The sequence below is a fragment of the Mesocricetus auratus genome, unplaced genomic scaffold (genome assembly GCF_017639785.1).
Source record: "Mesocricetus auratus isolate SY011 unplaced genomic scaffold, BCM_Maur_2.0 Super-Scaffold_100044, whole genome shotgun sequence".
Taxonomy (NCBI): Eukaryota; Metazoa; Chordata; class Mammalia; order Rodentia; family Cricetidae; genus Mesocricetus; species Mesocricetus auratus.
Genome location: NW_024429221.1, coordinates 1622274 through 1644394, shown reverse-complemented (window position 1 = coordinate 1644394; position 22121 = coordinate 1622274). Strand labels below are relative to the sequence as shown.

The 22121-nt window shown below is 44.9% G+C and overlaps 1 protein-coding gene across 3 annotated transcripts in view; it reads right to left on the bottom strand.

Annotated features, from left to right (window-relative positions):
• Positions 1-2661: 2661 nt before the first annotated feature.
• The window catches only part of Slc36a4 (solute carrier family 36 member 4), a 34937-nt gene continuing 15477 nt past the window's right edge, over positions 2662-22121 (bottom strand). The window contains exons 4-11 of one of the 3 annotated variants that reach the window (XM_005084038.4): positions 21799-21887; positions 20224-20319; positions 19238-19322; positions 17050-17277; positions 15702-15800; positions 11829-11998; positions 8014-8183; positions 2662-7045 (exon numbers count right to left, since the gene is read on the bottom strand). In XM_005084038.4, the coding sequence (XP_005084095.1) occupies positions 6738-7045; positions 8014-8183; positions 11829-11998; positions 15702-15800; positions 17050-17277; positions 19238-19322; positions 20224-20319; positions 21799-21887 (1245 nt within the window). In that variant the 3' untranslated portion in view covers positions 2662-6737. The remainder of the gene's footprint in view (positions 7046-8013; positions 8184-11828; positions 11999-15701; positions 15801-17049; positions 17278-19237; positions 19323-20223; positions 20320-21798; positions 21888-22121) is intronic. The other 2 variants (XM_013123577.3, XM_005084039.4) reach the window with 2 other exon arrangements.

Here is a 22121-nt window from a genome sequence, read left to right as displayed (position 1 = left end):
AAACCTCCATCTACAGGGGTGACTTTTTGGAGGAGGTGTGTCACTGGGGTGGGCTTTGAGTATAATTAGTCCCAATTAGTTCTCAATCTTCCTCCCTCTCTCCCCTCCTTCCTCCTCCCTCCTCTCTGCCTCTGACCTGTGGATTCCATGCTGGCACCCAGCTGCTGCTCCAGCACCACATCTGCCTGCTGCCAGGCCCCCCACCATGACGATAATGGACTAACCCACCGAAACTGTAAAACCCCAGTTAGATGCTTCCTTATAAAAGTCACTGCGGCTACGGTGGGTCCTCACAGCAATAGAAGTTATTAAAAACAACCTTACCCATGGTTTCTGCCTCTGGAGTTCCCGCTCTGACATCCCTCAGTGAAGGACTGTGACATGATATAAGCCAAATAAACCCTTTCCTCTCCAAGCTGCTTTTGATTAGGGCGTCTTATCATACAACGGAAAACTTGATGTAGAGATTTAACTATTTAAAAAGCCGAAAACCCAGCCTTCCTCCCCGCTTTATTGTAATAGAAATGAGCTCTCCACTGTGCCTCTTCAGGGTCCCACGAGACTGCTCGGTTGGCAGTGCTAGTAAGATCAACACTCGGGGGCTTCTGGTCCATCCCAGGTCTCTTCTGTCCACACCTCAGGAAGAGGGTGTGAGGGCGGGGATGCTCTGAGTATGTGGCCTGTGGCTGCTCTGGCACTCCAGTGCTCGTAACGAGATGAAAATGAACCCATGTGGACAGCTCAGGCTGAGCCACTTTCGGGATGAAGAGTGAAAGCACCTCCTCCTGGTCAGCAGTGGCCATGAGTTTTCGTGCCAAACAGGAATCTCTAATGCCAACTTTCTTAAGTCTACTATGCTTTAAATTTCCTAAATTTACACTCAATAGAATCGTTTTGCTAGTGTCTCACATGAAACTCAACAGACGTCCTCAGTCCTGCTTCCTCTTTCTGGCCCCTCTCTTGACTGGCAGCTGGAGACCACAAGATTAGTTCCAGGCCACAACATGAGGGTAGAAATGGCATGTCTCTCCCAGGCCATGCCTATTTTTCCCCTCCAATGGTGACTTTAGAAGCCATGTTCTGAGTGTGGTGGTGATAAACACTGGTCACTGCCTCCCACATGGAGAAGAGGCCAGGGGTCAGCACCTTGTGACACAAACAGGGACTTTTATTAGGCACAGTCACAGAGGGTGGATGACTGGGTGTGACGTCTCATTATGGGGACATCTCCCCAGTGATGGGGGATGTCCTTCTGTATGCTGTAACTACACGGTTTTCTTATTGGATAAAGAACAAAGGCGTTGCGGCCAAAGGACAGGCAGAATTTAGCTAGACAGGAGTTCTGAAGAGACAGGGAGAAGAAAGAGTCAGAGATGCCATGCAGCGGCCGGGGAGTCAAGAGACATGGGCATCACCAGTAAGCCAAGGCTACGTGGCGATAAACAGATTAATAGAAATGGGTTAACAATGAAGAGAGAGCTAGTCAGTAAGAAGCCTAAGTCATTGGTCCAACAGTTATAAACATATATTAAGTCCCTAAGTTATTTCATAGCAGCTGCAGGGACCTGGTGGGTAAAGAGAAGCCAGTCCAGAGGGAATGATATAAATGGAGAAATGATATATTATGGTGGAGAGAGGGAGGGTGGTGACTGGATATGGCTTCTCATTATGGGGACACCTCCCTACATATTACGATGGAGGGGGCTGGTCTTTCTCTTCTCTTGTGGGTCATGCGTGTTCTACTTACAAGAGATTTTTGCTTACTGGTTTTGTTTTTGAGATAGGGTCTTCTTCTGTAGTCCAGTCAGGCCTGGAATTTCAGATCTCCTGCCGCGGTTTCCTTCCCTATTATGCAACACCTGCCCAAAGGGGCTTTACTGTTATTTTGTTTTTGGTTTGTTTTCAGTTTTTTCTCCTGAGATGTCCCAGTCGAAAGTTCACAGGATCAGAATTCCTGGGAGTGTTTTTAGAGGTTGGGATAACACTTTTGAAAACCATTGTCCCGTTTTTATAAATCAAGTGTTATGACTGACACCCAATTGCTTCAAGGTTTTTTTCAAATCTCAAGTAAAATCATAGATATTTTGGGGGTACAACATGAGGTTTTAATACATGTATACAATGTGCAGTATTCAAATCAGGAAGCTGACACGCTCAATATCTCAAACATTTATCATCCTAGTGGTAGCAGCATTTAACACACTTGAGATTTTTTTAAATTAAAAGTGGTAAACTGAGTCATTCACATCACTGGGTACAAGGTGTCCTTTCATTTTTAATTTACTCTTAAATCATTGAGTAATTTAATAACCATAAAGATTGCTCACACTCTTCATCATGAAAATATTCAGGCATATCTCTCTCTGTCTCTGTCTCTCTCTCACACACACACAGAGTGATAAAAATGAAATAAAATTTAAGTAATTAAAACGTGGGAGGGGACAGCAAAATGGCTAAGTGACTAAAGAAGCTTGCCACCCAAGCCTGAGGACCTGAATTTGATCCCACTCATGTAGAGATGAGAGAAACAACTCCACAAAGTTGTCCTCTGGCCTTCATATGCATGGTGGCATGTGCAGCCACATATCCAGATCATGTATACATGCAATAATAGTAAATAAATGTAAAAGCTTTAATAAAAAAATACTTCTGCAGCCAGGATATTTTCCATTTTATTTAATCTTATAATGAAAAACTTAAAAGGCATTAAATAGCAAGCAAAATAAGTATACTTTACTGACAATTCAGAAGGTACAGTATTTTCAGACATTTTTCAAATTCTTTTACAAAGAAAAATAAATTACAATAAATGACACAAGTCTAATGAAACTTGACTTTCAATAAAGCTAACAAAATACTTTTTGAAAAACAAAACTCTTTATCCTGAATTTTTCACATCATGAATATATATTTTCCTATGTGATCACCATTCTGGTTCAATCTGTGGTAGAAAAGTTGAAATGGATTCAGATATGAGTCCCTTTGGGGTAGCATGCATGGACACACATAGAAAGTAGCCAATTCCAACAGGAAATCTGAACACTTGGGTGATTTGGCCTCTCACTTGCTAGGCAATAAATTCTAGACCTAGCCATATTTCTCTTTATACCCTAGGTCAAAAGCAATCAGATCCAGGAAGTCGTGTGTGGTCAGGTAACATGCAGCCACTTAACGATAGGACCCTTCATCCTCCTTAGACAAACTTCTCACATTTTCTTAATTAAGGGAAGATAACTGAGTCAAGCTGATCAAAATATTTCCAATATTTTATAATTTATACTATTGATGCTTTATATTTCAATAAATTATTTTATTGCTCAACAGTTAACATCTGCTGAACCACTCATGTTATATAAACAACTAAATCTCCATTGGCTTGCTCTGTATCTTTGCCATCTTGACTGGAGAAAAAGGAGTTGCACACAAGACCTTCTGTATATTGCCAGTAACGAACGCACTGGCACCTGTGGGGACGGAGTGAGGCGGGCGAGCTGTGAAGGCTCTGTTAGAATCGGCACCCATATGCACTTAGGCTGACATTTCTACAACTATGAATACATGAAAATCACACCGTTAGGAAGTTCACAAGTGTGCTGCCATGAATGGCTTAGAAACACTTTAAGGACACCATCTAACAAGACTCGGAAGTGGCTTTGGCGACAAGTCAGAGAGGACACAACGGGGAAGCAGAGCAGGGCATTGCCAACACCGGCTTGTTGGTTTAAGTGGCGCTAACCTGAAAACTTCCCAGCCACCCCTTCATAACTGAAGAGTCTGGGCCGGCCACGCAGAGGGAAAGAGCCTGTGGTAAAAGCCATGTGGGAACGGTGTTTTGACAAGCAGCCTCAGTCGCTGATGAACACTCTTTGGAGTGTCAGGGAACAGAGACAAATGGCGAATGGCTGGGAGTCTAGCCCATGGGGGGGTGAACGATGTCTTTCCTCTCACGGGTTCAGTGGAAATGGCACCCGCACAACTGACTAGCTTCCAGGGAAAGTTCCCGCCGTGACGGGAAGTAAGTGCTGGGGTCATTTTGGCCACGTATGATGGACGGATCAAGAGAACAAACACGAGTTCAGCATGTGAACCCGATTCTCCTTCCCCCAGGCCCGCAAGCAACGTTAGTACCTGCTGGAATCAAAATATCTTCTCCAGAAATCTTTAGAAACTACAATCCTGTAGAACTAAATGCTATAGAAAAATGATCAAATGATAAACATATCTTCGGGTACCCTTATACAAGAGTGCATGCCTTTTACACTTGCATCTAGGCAGGGTTTCACTCTAAAGCTTAAACTCCCCTCTTCTGGCAGCCTGTGTTCCCTTCTGTATTGTCACTTCAGCAGGCTTACTATGGAGGACATCCTGGCTGAGAAGAATCTCACAGTGTATGTGCACAACTTAAAAAGTACTGCAGTGACCCACTGTTTAAAAGCTCACTGTACCTGATGAACCCCACAAGTAACAGGTGAAGACACGAAACTAGAACTGAGCATGCAGAGAAGAGTATGCCATGAGGACAGCTGCCAAGAGCCTCACGCTGCTCCTCTTCGGTGAGTTTCAACTCATTGTACGCCGCTGCACATTTTAAATAGCTAATATATGTCCCACAGTCAAAGTCCTATGAAATTACTTTCTGCACAATCTCATCCACTTTCTCTGCACAAGACTAAAGACTTGAAGTAACAATTCAACATAAGATATCATAAACAAGTATTAGAAATATCTAACATAAATGTTTCCAAAGCTTTGGTTCTCATGAATTCATACCAAAATAAAGCTTCTGATACATTTATGAGCTCACACTTGAAGACAGAGTGATGATGTAAGCAAAGCTGAACCTGGACAAGTTAACATTTACACAGAAGAATAGACAATGCCACAGACAGCTTGGTGACACCTTACAGAGTAACACACTGGAGAACCACGGGCTGAGAAGTCCAGAAAACGACCGGCACTCACTCCTTTAAACTCCGTAATCCCCACCTTCACCACCACACGAGCTTGATTGGATTGCCGGGGGTCGCTGTGTTTGGAGATTGTGAAGGAGGCTTTCCAGGACGATGCCTCGGGTGCCTCAGCATTTACCAGACAGGTTCTTACTGTTTCAAGCTTCCTAGGCATGCGTTTTAGGGTTCCTTTACTCTGCCCATTCAAATCAATGGGAGATTGCAGTGAGGACACTATGAGGCTGGGAAGTTCCAAAATCCTGTATTTTGTCATTTATCAATGATTTCTGAAAGGAATCCCAGGAGGGATCCCAGGAGACAACGGGAGCGTGTGACCAGAATACTGCACAGCTAGTCAGCTGTCCCCTGCTGTTTAAGGAGATCTCACCTCCTGTGACCAGCATACCCCACAGCCAGTCTCCCCTGTTTATGTTAGCTGCTTTTCCTGTGTGAGGTCTATAAAGCCACAAGACAGGATTTTTCTGTCACATATATTTAAAGATCAGGCACACACTCTCAAAAGATGAAAATATAATTAAATAAACTCTTTACTAAAATTAAGCTGCAAGTGGCTTTTCATTCTTCTTGACTGTGACATGAAAAATAATAATTAAAAAAAATCTCAGCATGGAGTCAAATAGCAGGTTCTCTTGACTCGGGTAAGAGCTCTTGACAAAAATCACCTGACATTTCTGGGACTCCATTTCCTACAATGGTAACTGTTACGTCTAGTTTATGACAGCTTGACACAATCTAGAGCAATTTTGGAAGAGAGACTCAATTAAGAAAATGTCTCTGTAAGACTAACCTGTAGGCAAGTCTGTGGGGGCATCTTCCAGATTGATGATCATTTTGGGAGGGCCCTGCCCATTGTGGGGGGTGCCATCTCTGGGCTGGCAGTCCTGGGTTCTCTAAGAAAGCAGGCTGAGCAAGCCTTGAGGAGCAATCCGGTAAGCAGCGCCCTCCACAGCTTCTGCCTCAGCTCCTCACCCAGGTCCCTGCCTTGACTTCCTTTGACGATGGGCTGTGAGTGGAACTGTAAACTGAAGTAACTCTTTGTTCCATAAGCTGCTTTTGGTCATGGTGCTGTATCACAGCAGTAGAAACCCTAACTAAGACAGTAACGAAGGGAGCAGAATTCCAGAACCTTCAATGGCCTTTTCGCCTACAACCAAAGCAGGTCAGAACATTGCTCAGCACTCCCCAGTGTCTATGCAGCTCTACTGCCCGTAGAGCCTAACCATGAAGTGACTCTGGCTCTGAGAACTTTCTGATGTTTACATGACGGTCAGGGGGAATCATCTACCCTTCCAGGGGCGTTGGAAGCATTACCCATGGAATAAAAATGCAATCTATACATTTTCACACACGTATACAGGGGCTTACTTTGCTATTGTGGGCTGCTACAGAAAGATTCTGTTAACTATGTCCCTATTTAATTTCCACGATGTTTAGTTCCTTAATCTTCTCAATAGTAGTAAGAAAGAGAATTCTTATTCAAAATGTTTCTTACAGAAACAAAGAATAATAGGGTATGCTTATTAAGTTTTGGATTTTAATTTTTTTTAATCTTCAAAGCTAATTTAAAATTTTTCATTGTCATTAGATAAAAGCAAGAATCTGCCATAGTTTACCACAGCCACAAACGATGACAAGTTCACAGTCCAATCACACTATTCTGCCAACGCACACAAGAGTTTGGCACTGTGTTGAGGTGTGCAGGGATACACTGCACTGCTTCTTAACTCCTGTTAGAACTGGGACAACAGAAGACTCACAGCAACTCCACTATTGCAAACCAGATGCTACACATGTAGAGTTCCCATTCAGAGAGAGGCCCTGTGGGGCACCAGCTACAGCTACTGTAGTTGGATACAGAATCTCTTCAACAGTGACATACGTGCCCAACAAGAAGCCGACGACTCCAGTGAAAGCTATGGAGATGTTTTTCAGGACCATCCATATGTTGTAGTGTTCCTTAGAGAATGTAAGGATTTCCACGATGGGGGGCAGGATCAGGGCCAGCGTGCTGCTACTCACAGCCCCAACGAAGGAGATCACGATGTCTAGGCGAGGAATGAGAACTGCTCCAGCACCTAGTAGAAAACGGCTTCTGTTGACTAGTTTGCTACACACGCAGGGACTAAATGTAGACCTCTTTGACACAATGAAAGTAATTAGCAGAATCCACTGCTCGTGGGGAAAGCGACGTAATTTATTCTGAGCTAAGGAGGAACAAACCAGAGAAACACTTTCTGGATTCCTACAGCATTTCTCATGGAAACGTCTACTCTCTTTTGCTATGAGATTGGAGCTTCTATTTCCGGGCACCGAGTTCCTCTGCTGGCCACACAGCAGAGTCTAGGACACACAAACAGAGTGGTGTGCCATGAATAACCAGGAGCAAAGAGAGCACCAGTTCCTACGGCAGAGTTCTGCTCAGTCACTCTTCCAGACAACACACCAGAGGACATCATCACCAAGACAACAAGGCTGCACCCACTGAGCAAGAGGAGTCAGTGAAGGGTGTGAAAGTGTGCAGAATGTGCTCTGTGACACGGCAAGCTTCAATCCCAGAAACTGGGTTCCCAAGTCAGGAAGATCGTAAATTCAAGGCCAGCCTGGGCTACACGGCAAGGCCCTGTCTCAAACACCCAAGATCTGGGGATTAACTTGGGGGTATAATGCATGTCTGGCATATGCGAGGCCCTGGGTGTATGTCTAGGACCAAAATTTAAAATGGGATGAGATCTGAGTGTGTGTATCGCCCTAAGATACGGTCTTTGAAGTAGAGAAACACAGAGGTCCCTTTAACTAAGTGAGCAATGCTGGCACTCTAATGTGGTACCCAGCTAAGCCCTGAGTGGTGGCACAAACCTGCCATCTTGGAATTTGGGGACCGGAGGCTGGAAGACTAAGTTTGCAGCTGCCCTGACCTACACATATACAAACATAGCCCTGTCTTAAAAAATAACATTTCTCAAAATACGTAATTTAAGCAGTTCTCATTTTAACACATGCACACACAAGTCAGCTTTTATGATAGACATGAGCTGATACTTACAAGTGATACTAACCAAGAAGGACCGTATCCCAAATTCACAGATGCGCTTCCATTTGGCATGAAGTCTGCCAGTGACTCCAGGGATAATGATCTCTGCTGGAACATAGAACTGAATTGAATAGGTCACGAAAATGCCAAAGGAATACAGAATTTTCACTGACTGATACAACCTGTTGGAAAAAAAGAAATTCAGCATTTAGTTTTTCTCAATGTGAACCTGATTTTCCTCTTTTTTTTTATCATTTAGAGGGTAAACAAGCAATACAGAATACAAGCCAGTTTAGAGACCTCCTAATCAAAGGTGTAAAAGCCAGCCAAGACAGATAAGGCGGGGTACAACTGTAATGCCAGCACTCAGGAGGCCACACAGGAAGACAGCGGTGAGTTCCCATCAGGAGTTGCCATCAGTCTGGGCTACATGATAGATAATCCCGTAATAATTTCCAGACCCAACCAGTGGCTACAGACTAGGAACCCTGTCTCAGGGAAGAAGACAACAAAGCTGACCTCCACTAAGGGCATTTCTAACCCTCATACAGACAACTCGCCTGACTGGCCTGGTGAGGCTGAGCACGGACTTGGGGATATGGTGCTTCAGGAGACTGTGTTTAGGGCCAAGGAAATGCCCCATGCTTACACTCAGCCCCATGAAGAGATCTGCGAAGCTTTTCACAGCAATATTTTTTCAACTTTCTTTTAAAAACTTTAATATTTTTATAATTTCTTTGAAATATTGAGTCACAGCCCCAGTGATCTATATGTAGAAGAAAAATGCCGTATTAGGCCCTAAATTTGAGCTCTCCTTGCTTGACATTTTTTGTTAGGCAAAGGGCATAAGGAGTGACCTCTGAATTATTTCAACCAGCAGAGTTCTCTCTGCTGTACCTGCTGCCTGTGTTAAAATCACAGCGATGAGGGAACAGATTTTTTGCTGCTTCTTTTGTGATGCAAACTTATCCCTCTGAGGTCAGGGCTTCAAAAACGCACATCGGTTTTCAGCTTCATATCCATCTTTAGAATTCTCTAGTTACTCATTTTATGTGATGCACAGAGTCACACATACTAACAGGATCCAGTGTAGTCTGACAGGGCATGACAGTGCAGTGATTCCTCTATCTTGTATTGTTGCTGAGGCCCTTTCAAGTTTAATGAGAATTCAATCTCCCACCCAGCTCTATTGTAGGGACCAAGGTCAAGATGCCTCAGCTAACTCTTGCCAGCTTCTGTTAAACTGCGTACTTACACAGATCTCCCTCCAGTTAACTGCTTACCTTAGCCTCTGTTAACCTGCTCGATTACGTAAAATCCCCTCCTCCAGCTGCCTGGAGATTTTTTTTTGCCTTTAAAAGCCCTTTGCTCTAAATGTTCAGGGCTACAATTGGGTTCTAAATACTTGAGTATAGTCCCAGACAACTACAACAAAGACTTTAAATTGGCTACAAACTGTATCTAAGTGGCCATCTCTGGAGGACTCCCAGTACGTCAGGTCACAGATAAAATGCGTGATAGTCTTTAGACTTCAACCTTGGTGACGGCCCCCCTGCCAAAACTGGGCATGCGCCTCACTTTTCCCCCTTTAATTAATTTAGTATTTTATGTGTTTCAGCTACATGTACGTCTATGTACTGTATGAGTATCTGGTGCCTTTGGAGGCCGGAAGAGAGCATCAGATCCCCTGGAACTGGAATTACAAATGACTGCAGGCCGTCACGTAGGTACTGGGAACTAACGCGGTCCTCTGAATGGTGGAGCCAATTCTCCAGCCCTTCAGCACGCATTTCTCAGTAAACACCTTAGCACATGCCTTTGTCTAGAGGAAGGGACGTTTTCAGTGAGGTGGAGAGGATGTGTGAACTCACAAGTCAGAGGTCAACAAACCTACTCCTCTGAGCTATGAAGGATAAAATTAGTACGTCGTATTTCAATGTGTCATCATTTTTATTTTTAAATGCTTTTTATATTTAAAATAATCAAAAGAAATATCCACTTGCATGTTTTAAGAGACAAACCAGAAGGGAGGCTGTGCGGCAGCCTGGGGCAGTGACCACATCCTGTGTTCTTCCTCTGGGGAAATGTCAGGGTCCACAGCCTCTCCAAGAGAGCGCTACACAGGGAACTGTTTCTCCTTGGAACAAATCCTATTGTCCTAAAAGGATATGGTGATACACAGGGAAGAGTGTTTCTCCTTGGAACAAATCCTATTGTCCTAAAAGGATACGGTGATACACAGGGAAGAGTGTTTCTCCTTGGGACAAATCCTGTTGTCCTAAAAGGATGCACGGGACTCTACTTTCGGCAAGGCGATTAATTAGGCTTAAGCTTATTTCAACGTCTTAAGACCTACAGCTGTGAGAAGTATAAACAGCTCTCTAGTCTGCAAGGATTCAACAGGCTTTTGCCACAGGGCATTCATCTTAAGAGTAGAAGAAAAAGGGCAGAGTAAATGTAGATTTGAAAATATGGCAATAGCATAATTAGGAACAAGGAAAGTCCCCATGGCTAGAAATAACAAATCTTAATTAAAAAATTACCCAAGGACATATTTAGCTAGGGCCTTAAGATTTAACTATAAATGGTTGTGGTTGAAAATATGCAAAATTTCCAAATGACTATTTTTTCACATGTTCTGACAGGTTGCAGAGAACTAAACATTCTTATTAGTTCATTATTCACTTACAAGAGGAACATTGTTTTTTTTTCTAATTACTACTATGTTTCCAAAGTATAGCTGATAATATACTTTAAAATGTAAACACTACTTTCCACGTAAATATAATTATATTCCACCAACATAAGGCTGGAGTTACGCAGGCTGACACATGGTTAGTGTTAGTATCATTCCACATGGAGTACTATTATTTGGTTTTATGAGGACCACTGTTCTAATTTTTTCTTCCCGTGTGCATGGTGGAGAAGTAAGCACTGCACGGGCTGGTTTCCAACCCTGGACGAGTCATATCAACGACAGTGTGTTCAAACACACCGTACAAAAGCACCCATTTATTTCACGTTTACCTATTCTGTTTCAAAAGCCATCTATTTCTATGGCTGGTGTCTACGCGTTCAGTAAGACGTAGCGGTTTTTCTCAGCGTTTCAACCCGTGTCCTCACTTGGGTTTTAAGTGTCCACAGAGCTGTGCACTCTTGAGTTGCGCACAGGAGGCATGAGGGCCGCTCTGCGCTCTCTCTTTCCAGAACACTAACCCGAAAGGACAGCACCACCCTGTACCTCTCAGTCAGGAGGTTATTGGTCTGCTGACCTCACCAGGCATGCAGCGCACACAGACAGCAAAGCAGAGGACAGGTTGCACCTGGCCGCCCTCTCTAAAGGAAATCTCTATCTTCCCTGACTTGCTCGCCTGCTTTTCAGGATGTCTACTGGTTCTCAGGAAAATTTTTGGAGCTTTTTTTCAACTGAAAAGTCAGATGACTTGCTAGCTTTCCTGAGGCTAAACTATGACTGAACGATCTTTGGTCATAAGTCCCAGTTTACTCTGTCCTAGCTGGAGAACCACAGCAAGCAGGCATCAGGGATGAGCTGGTACTTTAGGGAAGGAAAGGGCTACTTCAAGGACAGGTCACACACCCAAGGTTGAACTGAACACACACACACGCACGCACGCACGCACGCACGCACACACACATGCATTCGCAGAGTCTTGCCCCGTCCTTCTCTATGCCTTAGCTGGAAACGGGCATCTATCTGTCTGCATGCTTGCTCTTCAGTTCTTTTTCCGGTAAAACTTTCCTTCCCCATCAAATCCTGGTGAATATAAAACCACATAAACGATGATGGGTACGCCACCTCCACCTACCACATGTCCTGGGGGAGATTCAGTGTAATGCTGCCCTTGATGTCATCACGGAAACACATGTAGCCTAAAGTGGCCAAGCTGACATACAGCACCGTGACAACCGCCATGCCGATGTTCAGTGCCTGAGGAAACCGTTGAGACTCCTTCATCTGGTTCTCCAGGGGGAGCACCTAAAGGGAGAATGTAGCTGTTCTTAAAGGGATAGGATACAGGAACTTCAGAACAACCAAGATAATCAGACAGAAAAGTTGGTCCTTTGTAGTCTCGTGTAAAAAAATCTTTTATTCATCTCACACGTTAAGCGCTATTTTCCTTTGTGATGTGTAGACTATGTATGTATGCGTGTGTGTGTGGGGGGGTGTTCTTATGTGTGCATGTGTATGTTATGATGTGTAGACTATGTATGTATACGCGTGTGGGAGGGGGCGGTGTTCTTATGTGTGCATGTGTATGTTGTGATGTACTGACTATGTGTGTGTGGGGGGTGTTCTTATGTGTAGACTATGTATGTATGTATGTATGCCTGTGTATGGGGGGGGTGTTCTTATGTGTGCATGTGTATGTGTGTAGTTGATGTCAGCATCTTCCTCTGTCTCTTTCCACCTCAGTTTTTACCTCTTAGGCTTGTCTGGAGCTCTATAGACCAGCCTGGCCTCAAGCTCACAGAGGACTGCCTCTGCCTCCCACGTTCTGAGACTAACGGTATGCGCCACCACACCAAACTTCCACCTTGCTTTGTGAGACAGGATCGCACTGAACCTGGCGCTTCCCGGCTGAGTTAAACTGCCCACCTGTGAGCAACAGGGATCTACTGTCTCCATGTCCCAGAACGGGGATCACACCAGCACTCGGCACTGGACGTGGGTGATGGGCTCATCCTTGAACAGCAGGCACTAAACAACACACCCACCTCCTCAGCCCCGTACTCTGTAGATGTTTATATCATACTACTTTTTAATCCCTAAACAGACTTGAAGACCAGCTCTCAGCAGGCAACCTGCTGGTTATTTTTATACACCTTTTCTGGTCAGAATAATTTTACATTTGTTTTTAAATGCCGAGGAAAACACACATGGCTCCCATGTGCCCCTGGAGCAGCTCTCCCGTGATTAGCTCCTTCATATTACCAGTTGTCACAACTGAACCGACACTGGTTCTGTGGCGTTTCCATGAGTGACCGCCTGTGGCAGGAGCCCACCCAGGACACTGCGCCGCATTGGTTACTGCTCCCTCCCGTGGTCTCTCTGGCTTCTCGGTCTCTCTGCTCGCTGTCCCAGCTTGCTGAACTCCATTGTACGCCATCCCTCTAGCTTGGATTTGTCCTAATGCCTTCCTGGTGATTCCATGGGGGTCATGGCTTCTAGAGAAGGCCACCACACCCTGGTGCGCTTCAGTCTGCTGGGAAGACACCTTCCCACCCAGCCACCTCTTCACCCTCTGGGTCTCTAACTCTCCCACTCTCCAAGAACTAAGTGGGAATTGTCTCTATCTGCCTGAGGGAAGAGGCTCCTCTAGGGATTCTGCCTTGCAGTCATTAGTGCAATTATTTGTGCCCCTGTGGACTTCTGGAAGTCTGTTATGCACACTGAGTTCCAACCCAACATTGTGTCAAGCATCCTGTCACTCATCCTGCTCCAGCCTTTGTCACTGTGTGCCTCGCCGGGGCTGACTCCCTCATTGCCCCTCTGAGCACGCCTTTCCTGTCTGGCCAAACAGAGCCCCACACGCATGCTGAACTCCATGGCTCCAGTCATCGCCACACAGGTTTCTCCACAGAACATGGTTCCTTTCTTGGAGCATGGCATTTCGAATTCAGATCTCTGTGCTGAGTGTGCTATGTGAGGAGTGTTGCTTCTGACCCTCAGGAGACACAGCGAGTTAAAGCTCACATGCATGTGAACACACAACAACACATCTGTAACTGGTCTACAGTGCGTGGCAGGGGAGCAGGGAGGGCATTACAAAAAGACAAAGCGATCTTGGGAGGTAGGAATGGAATGTGTGGCGTGAGGGCAGGAGGAGGGACTGTGTGGTATGAGGGAGGGACCAGTCAAAAGAAGGGAGGACAGCACGAGTCAAGTAAGAACAAAGTGTACGCTGTGTGCAGAAATGCCACAGGAAACTGACTTGTGTCCTAACTAAGGCAAATTTTAAAATTAAAAATGGAAGAGAAAGAGGGATGGTGAGGCTGGTTTTGAATGAGAACCAACCCTTAACTAAATATCCAATGACTAAGACCCTACACTAATGACAGACAGACATTAAAATCCACATCTGCAGCTGCTCAGCAGTAAGAGAGGCTGTGAGAATCTCTATGACTAGAAGAGTTCAGACAGCAGACCCCCAAGGGGGATGGAAGAGACATCTAAAAGGCTTTTGTTCTGATATCAAACCATCAGACCTTGAAGGCAGTAGACATTAATATTCTGATTTCCCTAAATCTAAAAATTCTAGGCCACAAATACTGAAAGTGTTTTGAGTAGAAATACTTAAGATGTTAGAGGCCTCAGGATGTATCTTGGCACTGGCATCTCAATGATGTTGTACCTCAAAGCAAATATGATATACACAACCTAAAGGGAGAATTTTCCTTGATTTTTCACATGATAGCAACTTTATCATTATTTCCGTAGCCCTCAAACATCCTAGGCTGTATGTAACATGTGATGTCTGGGCTGGCAGGTTGACATGCAAGCCTGATGGCCTGAGTCTAGTCACCAGAACCCAGAAAAGGCTGGATACGCTGGCTCACATCACAACCGCATCGCTCCTGTGGTAGACGGGAGGTGGGACAGAGAATTGCCTAGGAGCTCTCTGGCCTCCTACCCTGGAGAGCCTCAGAGCAGCAGAGACAGGAAAGATCTTGCCCCATAGCGTGAAAGGAGAGAAGCAACTCCTGAGAGCTGTGCTCTGGGCTCCTGACCCGCACCAGTACATGCTCCTTTTTAAAATGTGTGACTGGGGAAGGGGACTAGAGAGATTGCTTGGTAACCGCTGTCTGCTCTTCCAGAGGACCTAGTTTTAATTCCCAGAACCCACGTGGTGGCTCACAACCATCTACAGCTCCAGTTCCAAGGCCTCTCTTCTGGCCTCCACAGGATCCAGACATGCACGGTACACAGACATGCTTGCAGGCAAAACAACTCAGATGCAAAACAGAACTTTAAAAATAAAAATAAAGCTCCATTTGGGCATGCTTGAATACATGAGACACAAGCAAAACAAAATTGTCTGTGAGCTCTATTTTCTAAAGTTATGTGACATAAGAGTTTTCAGTATAATACTCTACTTAAGGCTTATATTGATAGGCTTGAAATATTTCCCAATAAAATGCCAAAAACCTAGTCTAACACTATCATTTAACCTACCAAGGAAAAGACTTAGAGAACCTACAAAACATGTCTAAGATTAAGTTACTGACAAGTAGAAAAAACATGCATTAGCTCAAGTCTAGCCCACTGTTAGGTCTCAGATCTAGAACAAGTTTCATTCAGTTGACCTGTGGCTCCTCCCAGCACTCCTCATCCTACCCCTACCCGAAACCGTCCCCTCCCAGGGGCTGGGCTCTCCCAGCCTGACTACGTAACTCATCATTTTGGCTACACTGGTCTCCTGACCTCTTGGCTTGGGCCTGGGCCTGGCTCTTCCCTTGCTCCCCCTCCTCTTCCCTCCTATGGTCCAGTTCAGTCAGCCAGTCATGTTCAGCCTGGACTCTTCCCTCTCCCTGCTTTCTCCCTTGCATCTATAATAAAAATCTCCATACTTTAGGGCTATTCGTGACCACCCCCAAAAAACATGTATTTTTTGTATACAGTTTGACTACAAAAATTCTTGTGTTAAGAGTCTGGAAAACAAGAAACGGCTAATTCTTACCACTCCTATGCCTTCAAAAGCAAACACAGCAGTACCAAAAAAGAGTGGGTATTTCTTCCAACCAGCCACAATTGGGAGGTTGTGGGGATCTGGCATGTTCTGCAGAAAAGAAAACAGAAACCAAGTTACAGCTTTACCTAATGCAAACTACTTAAAATTAAAGAGCAAAATCACATCCTCCCAGGCTTCACAGAGCAGCTGGGGTTATAAAACTCGCCAAACACTTTACACACCCTGTGTTAGGGGAGACTGCGCCGTTAGGACATAGTCACTGAAACAAACACTTCTCTCATGTCCACACGCTCCCCAGGTCCCTGTGTCCACGGCCAGCCCCAGGCAGCACGTGGGGTACATCTCCTGCCACAGGAGAAGCACACAGGCATACTCAGAGTAGAATTCAAGGCCAAGAAGAGAGGCTATGCAGACCAAAGTGAGAAGGCATGGGTGACCCGGGCAACGTGGAGGTTGGCAAGAGTTGGGGCACATGTAGAATTAAATGGTGGGAAGATGTGTGGCAAGGATCAGAGTGAGCAGGGCCCACAGAGTCTAGTTCGTCTGCTACTGCTAAGCTGTCGCCTCCTTGTGCTCTTCCCTCTCCTGAAGGATCGCCGTTTTCTGCTCAACCAACTCTAACATGGCCATGTCCAGCTAAGGGACTGTGAATGTCAGAAAGGCTCAGGCAACCTTCCTTCCTACCGTAAGTTTGAGGATCCAGGGGGAGGAAAAGTGAAACAGTTTGTGTGAACTGTTCATGGAAACCTTACGATTATCTTGGAAGTAATATATTTGATACATTAGATCACGAGGAAATAAAACAGGATCCTCGACTTTCTTGGGGTCACTGGCCTCTGTCTGCCTAATGTAATTGGGTTAAGAGTCCTGAGACTTCAAACAGTGACCTCAGTTCCAATTACTGCATTGTCTTCAAACAAAGGAGTCATGAATTTGTGCCACGGAAGTACAAAATTACTTAACAGAATTACATACATACCCATCCTTGTAACTAGCTCAAGCTCAAAGGCATAAACACAGTAACTCAATGAGTTGAGTCATGGGAGGCTCTGTAGTAGGAGCACAGTCCTAAGTCTCACAAGAGCTCTAACAGGGAAGGTGAGATGTTCGGGAACACTGGTTCAAACCCACAGGCATCCTCATGAACATTCAAACCAGACACAACCTCTTAGCATCTTTGACATGCATGAACATTATCACCTGAGGTGAAATCAACATTAGCTGCCTGTCTGTGTGCCATGTGTGTGGGACAGGCCTCTCCATGCCACAACTGTCACCTCCAAAGAAAGCTTTACACACCCTGGAACACAGGATGGTTACTCAAAAGCACACTTACCCTAACAACATACTGGTAAATTATCACAAGACTGGCAGCCATGGAAATGTTGGCAAGGAACGAAAGTATGAAGAGATTCTTCAGCTCGCGAATGAAGACCAAGAGAATTATGAACGGGAGGAAGCAGAGCATGTAGACCCTGAGGTCCACACTCCTCCTCTCACACGCACGGGATGGGTCAGTGCTGTTTGAAACAAACACTGAGCTCTCCAGCAGCCCTTCGTGGACCTGCAGAACAGGCACCAGGGGAGGAAGAAGGAAATTATCCGTCAGCTTACCATCATAGGAGAGACCAAATATAGCTCACACCTCTAGGATCAAGTCCCTTGACAGTAGTTACCAGCAGGGTGATCTCATGGTGTCTTGTCTATGACAGTGGTGACCAATGAGTGGCCCCACAGTGTCTAACTGTGACAATGGAGACCAGTGAGGTCATCTGACCAGTGAGGTCATCTGACCAGCGAGGTCATCCCACAGTGTCTAACTGTGACATTGGAGACCAGTGAGGTCACCTGACCAGTGAGGTCGCCCCACAGTGTCCAACAGTGATGGTAGTGACCAGTAAGGTTTAGCCAGTGTGTGCAGTAATAGGCACTGCCTACAAGTGGAAGGAAAACTTCTGCCAAGAGGGACGATTCCCAATCCCACACTTTGGTGACTGCTGCCTGCACGCCCATGCGGGCGTTCCTTGCTGCCTCCGGCTGTTTTCTAGAGTCTGACTGCATGTATTTCTCTGTCTCCCTTTATGCTTCTGAAAGACTTGCATCATTAGCTCTAAAAGACAATTTCTCTTTCCAACCAGCCAGGGAGTCACGTGTTCTGCCTCATCGTCTCATGTCTTAGATATTCCATTCAACTCTGGGACAGACAATGTTTCAGTCGGAAGGCAGTCATTAAAAAGCCTCTAGATGTTTCCTCCCCCCCCCTCTCTCTTTCTCTCTCTCTCTCTCTCTCTCTCTCACACACACATACACACACACAAAGCCTAAAAAACCTATTCATTGATAAAAATCACTACCAAGCCAGGTGTTGCTGGCTCACGCCTTTAATCCCAGCACTCGGGAGGCAGAGGCAGGTGGATCTCTGTGAGTTCCAGACCAGTCTGGTCTACAGAACTAGTTCCAGGACAATCTCCAAAGCAATACAGAGAAACCCTGTCTCGAAAAACAAAAACAAAAGAATCATTACCAAATGTAGCTAACCAGGTACATAACTGGAAACCCAACACTTAGAAAATGAGACACAAGATTCTGAGTTCAAGACCATATTCAACTAACAAACAACATACTAGAGTAGCAGCTGTGATCAAGGACTCCATTTCAGGAAAATGCCTAGTAAGCTTGGAGGATGTCAATCATGCTCATAGGACTTCACAGTAGTTACTCCAGTGTAATTGTAAAATTAATGCTGTGTTACAGTTTATAAACACAAAACCACAGGGCATTAGTCCTAGATTCACAAAGGGATTCACTGGCAACTCTCTTGGGAGAACTAGAGGTGACCCAGCAGTGACCAGTCATGGTGGCATACATCTGTGTTCCCAGCACCTGGGAGGTAAATGCAGGAGGGTCAGAAGGTTCAGCCTGAGCTACACAAAAAGTTCAACATGAGTCTGAACTAGATGAGACCATCTCAAAAAGCAATGGTGGGGATGGGATAACAGTCCCATCGCTGACATCCTGCACGATCCCAGACAGACTCTGCTGCAGCCACGGTCCATGTGAATGGCTGCAAGGTGGCATGTCAAGTTTCAGAACCTTTTTAAACAACAGCAGCTTACTGGAGCTAAGGAACGAACACTCGCCTGTTTACCTCAGGCTTTCAGCTGCTGCCCGCCATCTCCTATCTCCTTTAAAGACAATCAACAACAGGAAGCCTGTGACCACAGATCTGTGTGCATACTTTTGAGATCTGAACATGAAGTAATCAAGAAACAGCAAGCCACACCACATTCTGATCCCCCCCCCAAAAAAAACCAAGCATGGCTGATATAAAATCAGGCATAATCATATCAATAACAATAGCATCAGAAACCCAACTTGTAAAAGAGACACCTAGGAAGAATCTATAAAAATGACCACGAATGAAACACATCTTCATCTTCAGCCATGGCTTCCACAGAAGATGAGCCACGCAATAAGCAAGGCGTCCAAAGAAAACGTCTCGCTGACTGCAGAAACATACTCACTTGTTTCACATTTTCGGCTAAGAAGACGATGTAGACGCTGCAGAATCCCAGCTGCGTTATCACCAGAAAGAAGTCAACCACGCTCCTGAAAACACAGTCCCACAAAGAAGAGTCACAGGGAGCTCTGAACAGGCAGCAGACCTCAGTTCTCGTTTAACCACTTTAAAGCATCCTATAATAGCATTTATTCTTTTCCTTCCTAAAACAACGGCCACCTACATGTTTGTTTCCCATGAAGAGACATTTAGTGGACTTCTGATAGTAAAAAGCACGCTTCACTCAGTTAAAAGACAAAGACATTACATCACTTCCTACTTCTGCAATTCAGCTGTATAAGAACAGCTGCTTGTCAAACCATTTCACAGAACTATGGTCAGGCTTAGGGTGTGGCTCATACCTTTAGCCTGGGTGACCAGGGACCTTCGTTCAAGTCTCAGCACTACAGAAAAATTCATGCTCTAGACTACACCCTTCCCCCCTACTTCTCAAGATCTTCCTCACGCCAAGCCAGTATGTATACTTCCTTCCTAACAGCCTCCTGCCATCTGCACGCAAGGGAAGTACACTTGCTACTTCCTAAATCAATAAGAATGCAGAATCAAGGGTCAGACCTCTAGAGACATCTTTAGTAAATTTTCTCTGTTCTTATTTCATAATGAGATGAAGGAGGGAGCAACTATTGCCAGACATCTATGTGACATCATTTGGATATGGCAGACCCCAGGTACAACATCCTGCACACTGGACTTGGAGCAAGGAGTGAGCACACCGTCAGACTGACTGATGACTGATGACTCCTGTCAACTGCCATCAAGATCATAAAACAGCAAACAGACAGAGACTAAACCTGAGTCTGTCCAACTGTGAAACCCACCTGCCATGTTTCCCCAACTCTGTCATACTCTGAGTTATGTCTTGTTCAATGAAAATAGCTAACATCAGTGTAACGTCAGCACACAGGCATATGAAGCAAGGCCAGTGCTTACCTCCCCCATGCTGCCTGCCGCTGAAGGCAGCTCCACGGGCTGGCCTCCATGGCATAACTCACAGTGTCACTGTACCCCAACGTTGACTTCTTAAACCTGCAATTTATAGGCATACACACAGAGAAAAGTATTAAGTTGGTCTATAAGGCAATTCCATGAAAATAGCACCAAATAAAACTAGAGATTTGTGAACTCGGGATATACATTAGCAGATTTGTCTTCAAAGTGCAAATAAGTATCTGTGTACCCACGAGCATGAGTCAAGAAATTTCAAAATATCAGCCGCATACAAAGTTTTCTACCTGTAGAACTCGGACAACCTTATATTGGTGCTGCACTGATTTAAATATTCCAAGCAGCTCGAAACAGCACCTGTACTGTTCAGCTGAAGATTATTCCATCCTGTGTCAGCACTGTGTAACAGTGCGCAGGCGCTGCACTGGAGTTCCCTGTGAACTGTGGTTCCCTGTGTTTGATCTTCAGAACGCCTCCATGAAGTCAGCATCACTCCATTCTCTATTCTACTTTCTTCTCTAGAGCACGCATCATTATTCAAACAACAGCATGATATAAACACTTCCGAGAACATTTAATGAAAAGAGCAGGGAGGCAACCACTGATTTGCTATGACATGAAGCATCTTTAAAGGCGGGTCTATCCTCCTGTAGAGCACTTCATGGTATAGAACTAAAAGGGGAGTTTATTTTTCTAAGTCTGTCAGCCCACTTATCAGCAACCGCCACTAAAGGCGCCCTGCTCCAAACTGAAGCACCAATGAACTGAAGACCTGCAGCTGTCACTTCAAGTGCACAGCTGCTGGGCTTCCTCTTCTACTAAATGGAAGAGCCCGCCCCATCTCCCCAGTAGAACACCTTTTGAGTGTTTGCAATCACAGGCCAGCGAGACGACTCAGCGGCTAAGGTAACTGCCACAAAAGCCGGACAGCCTGAGATCGACCTGGGAAGCCCCGTGAAGTGGAGGAAAGTACTGACTCCACCCTCTCTCACCCTCACATGGGCACTGTGTCATACATGCGCCTACATGCATACATCATGTACACATAGACAATATTCAACATTAAAAAAGAAAGTACAGTCATCACTCCATACCCACAAGTCCCTCGTGATTGGGTTAACCTACTGCATATGGAAAATTCATGAAAAAACATGTCTGTGTTGATTACATGCACAACTTCATTTTTCTTGTCATTATTTGGTGAGCAGTATAGAATAATAGCGTGCATAGCATTTGTATTGTATTGAAGATGCCTATAACATGTGGAAGGCAGTGCAGAGGTTGCATCATTTTATGTGAGGAACTTGAGCACTTGTAGGTATCCATGGGGACCCTGGAACCAATCTTCTGAGAACGCTAAGGGATGACTGCAAACAGATACTGACCACATTAATCACAGAAAACACTAGCCTGTCCCATGGTCATTATCTTGGGGGTGTCAGGCACTGGAAGGAATACAACCTCTAGATGCAAATCACAATAGATACATGAGACAATGATGCTCTAAGCAAGTATGAAACTTTACAATGAATCAAATAGACTTAATGAGTCCACATTTACCTCTGACATAGAAAGTGACTGCAACGTACCAATATGTGCATACAGTGGACGGAAATAATTCCTATAAACACAAGGCTGATTGGTCCGAGCTGTGGAGAAGGAAATAAGGAAGAGTTAAATATTCATTTTAAAAAACTGAGTGAGCTGATAAGCAATAAGTCAATGGGCAATTCATTTGCAGTGAAAAAATTGTTGAATCCACTGATTAAATTATCACAGGGATGGAGAAAATTAATACTTATGACATAGAAATTATTTCAGGTGATATTTTGACATTGGTGCTATCTTGCCGACTTGCCAACTGAAACCTGTGTTACAGAGTA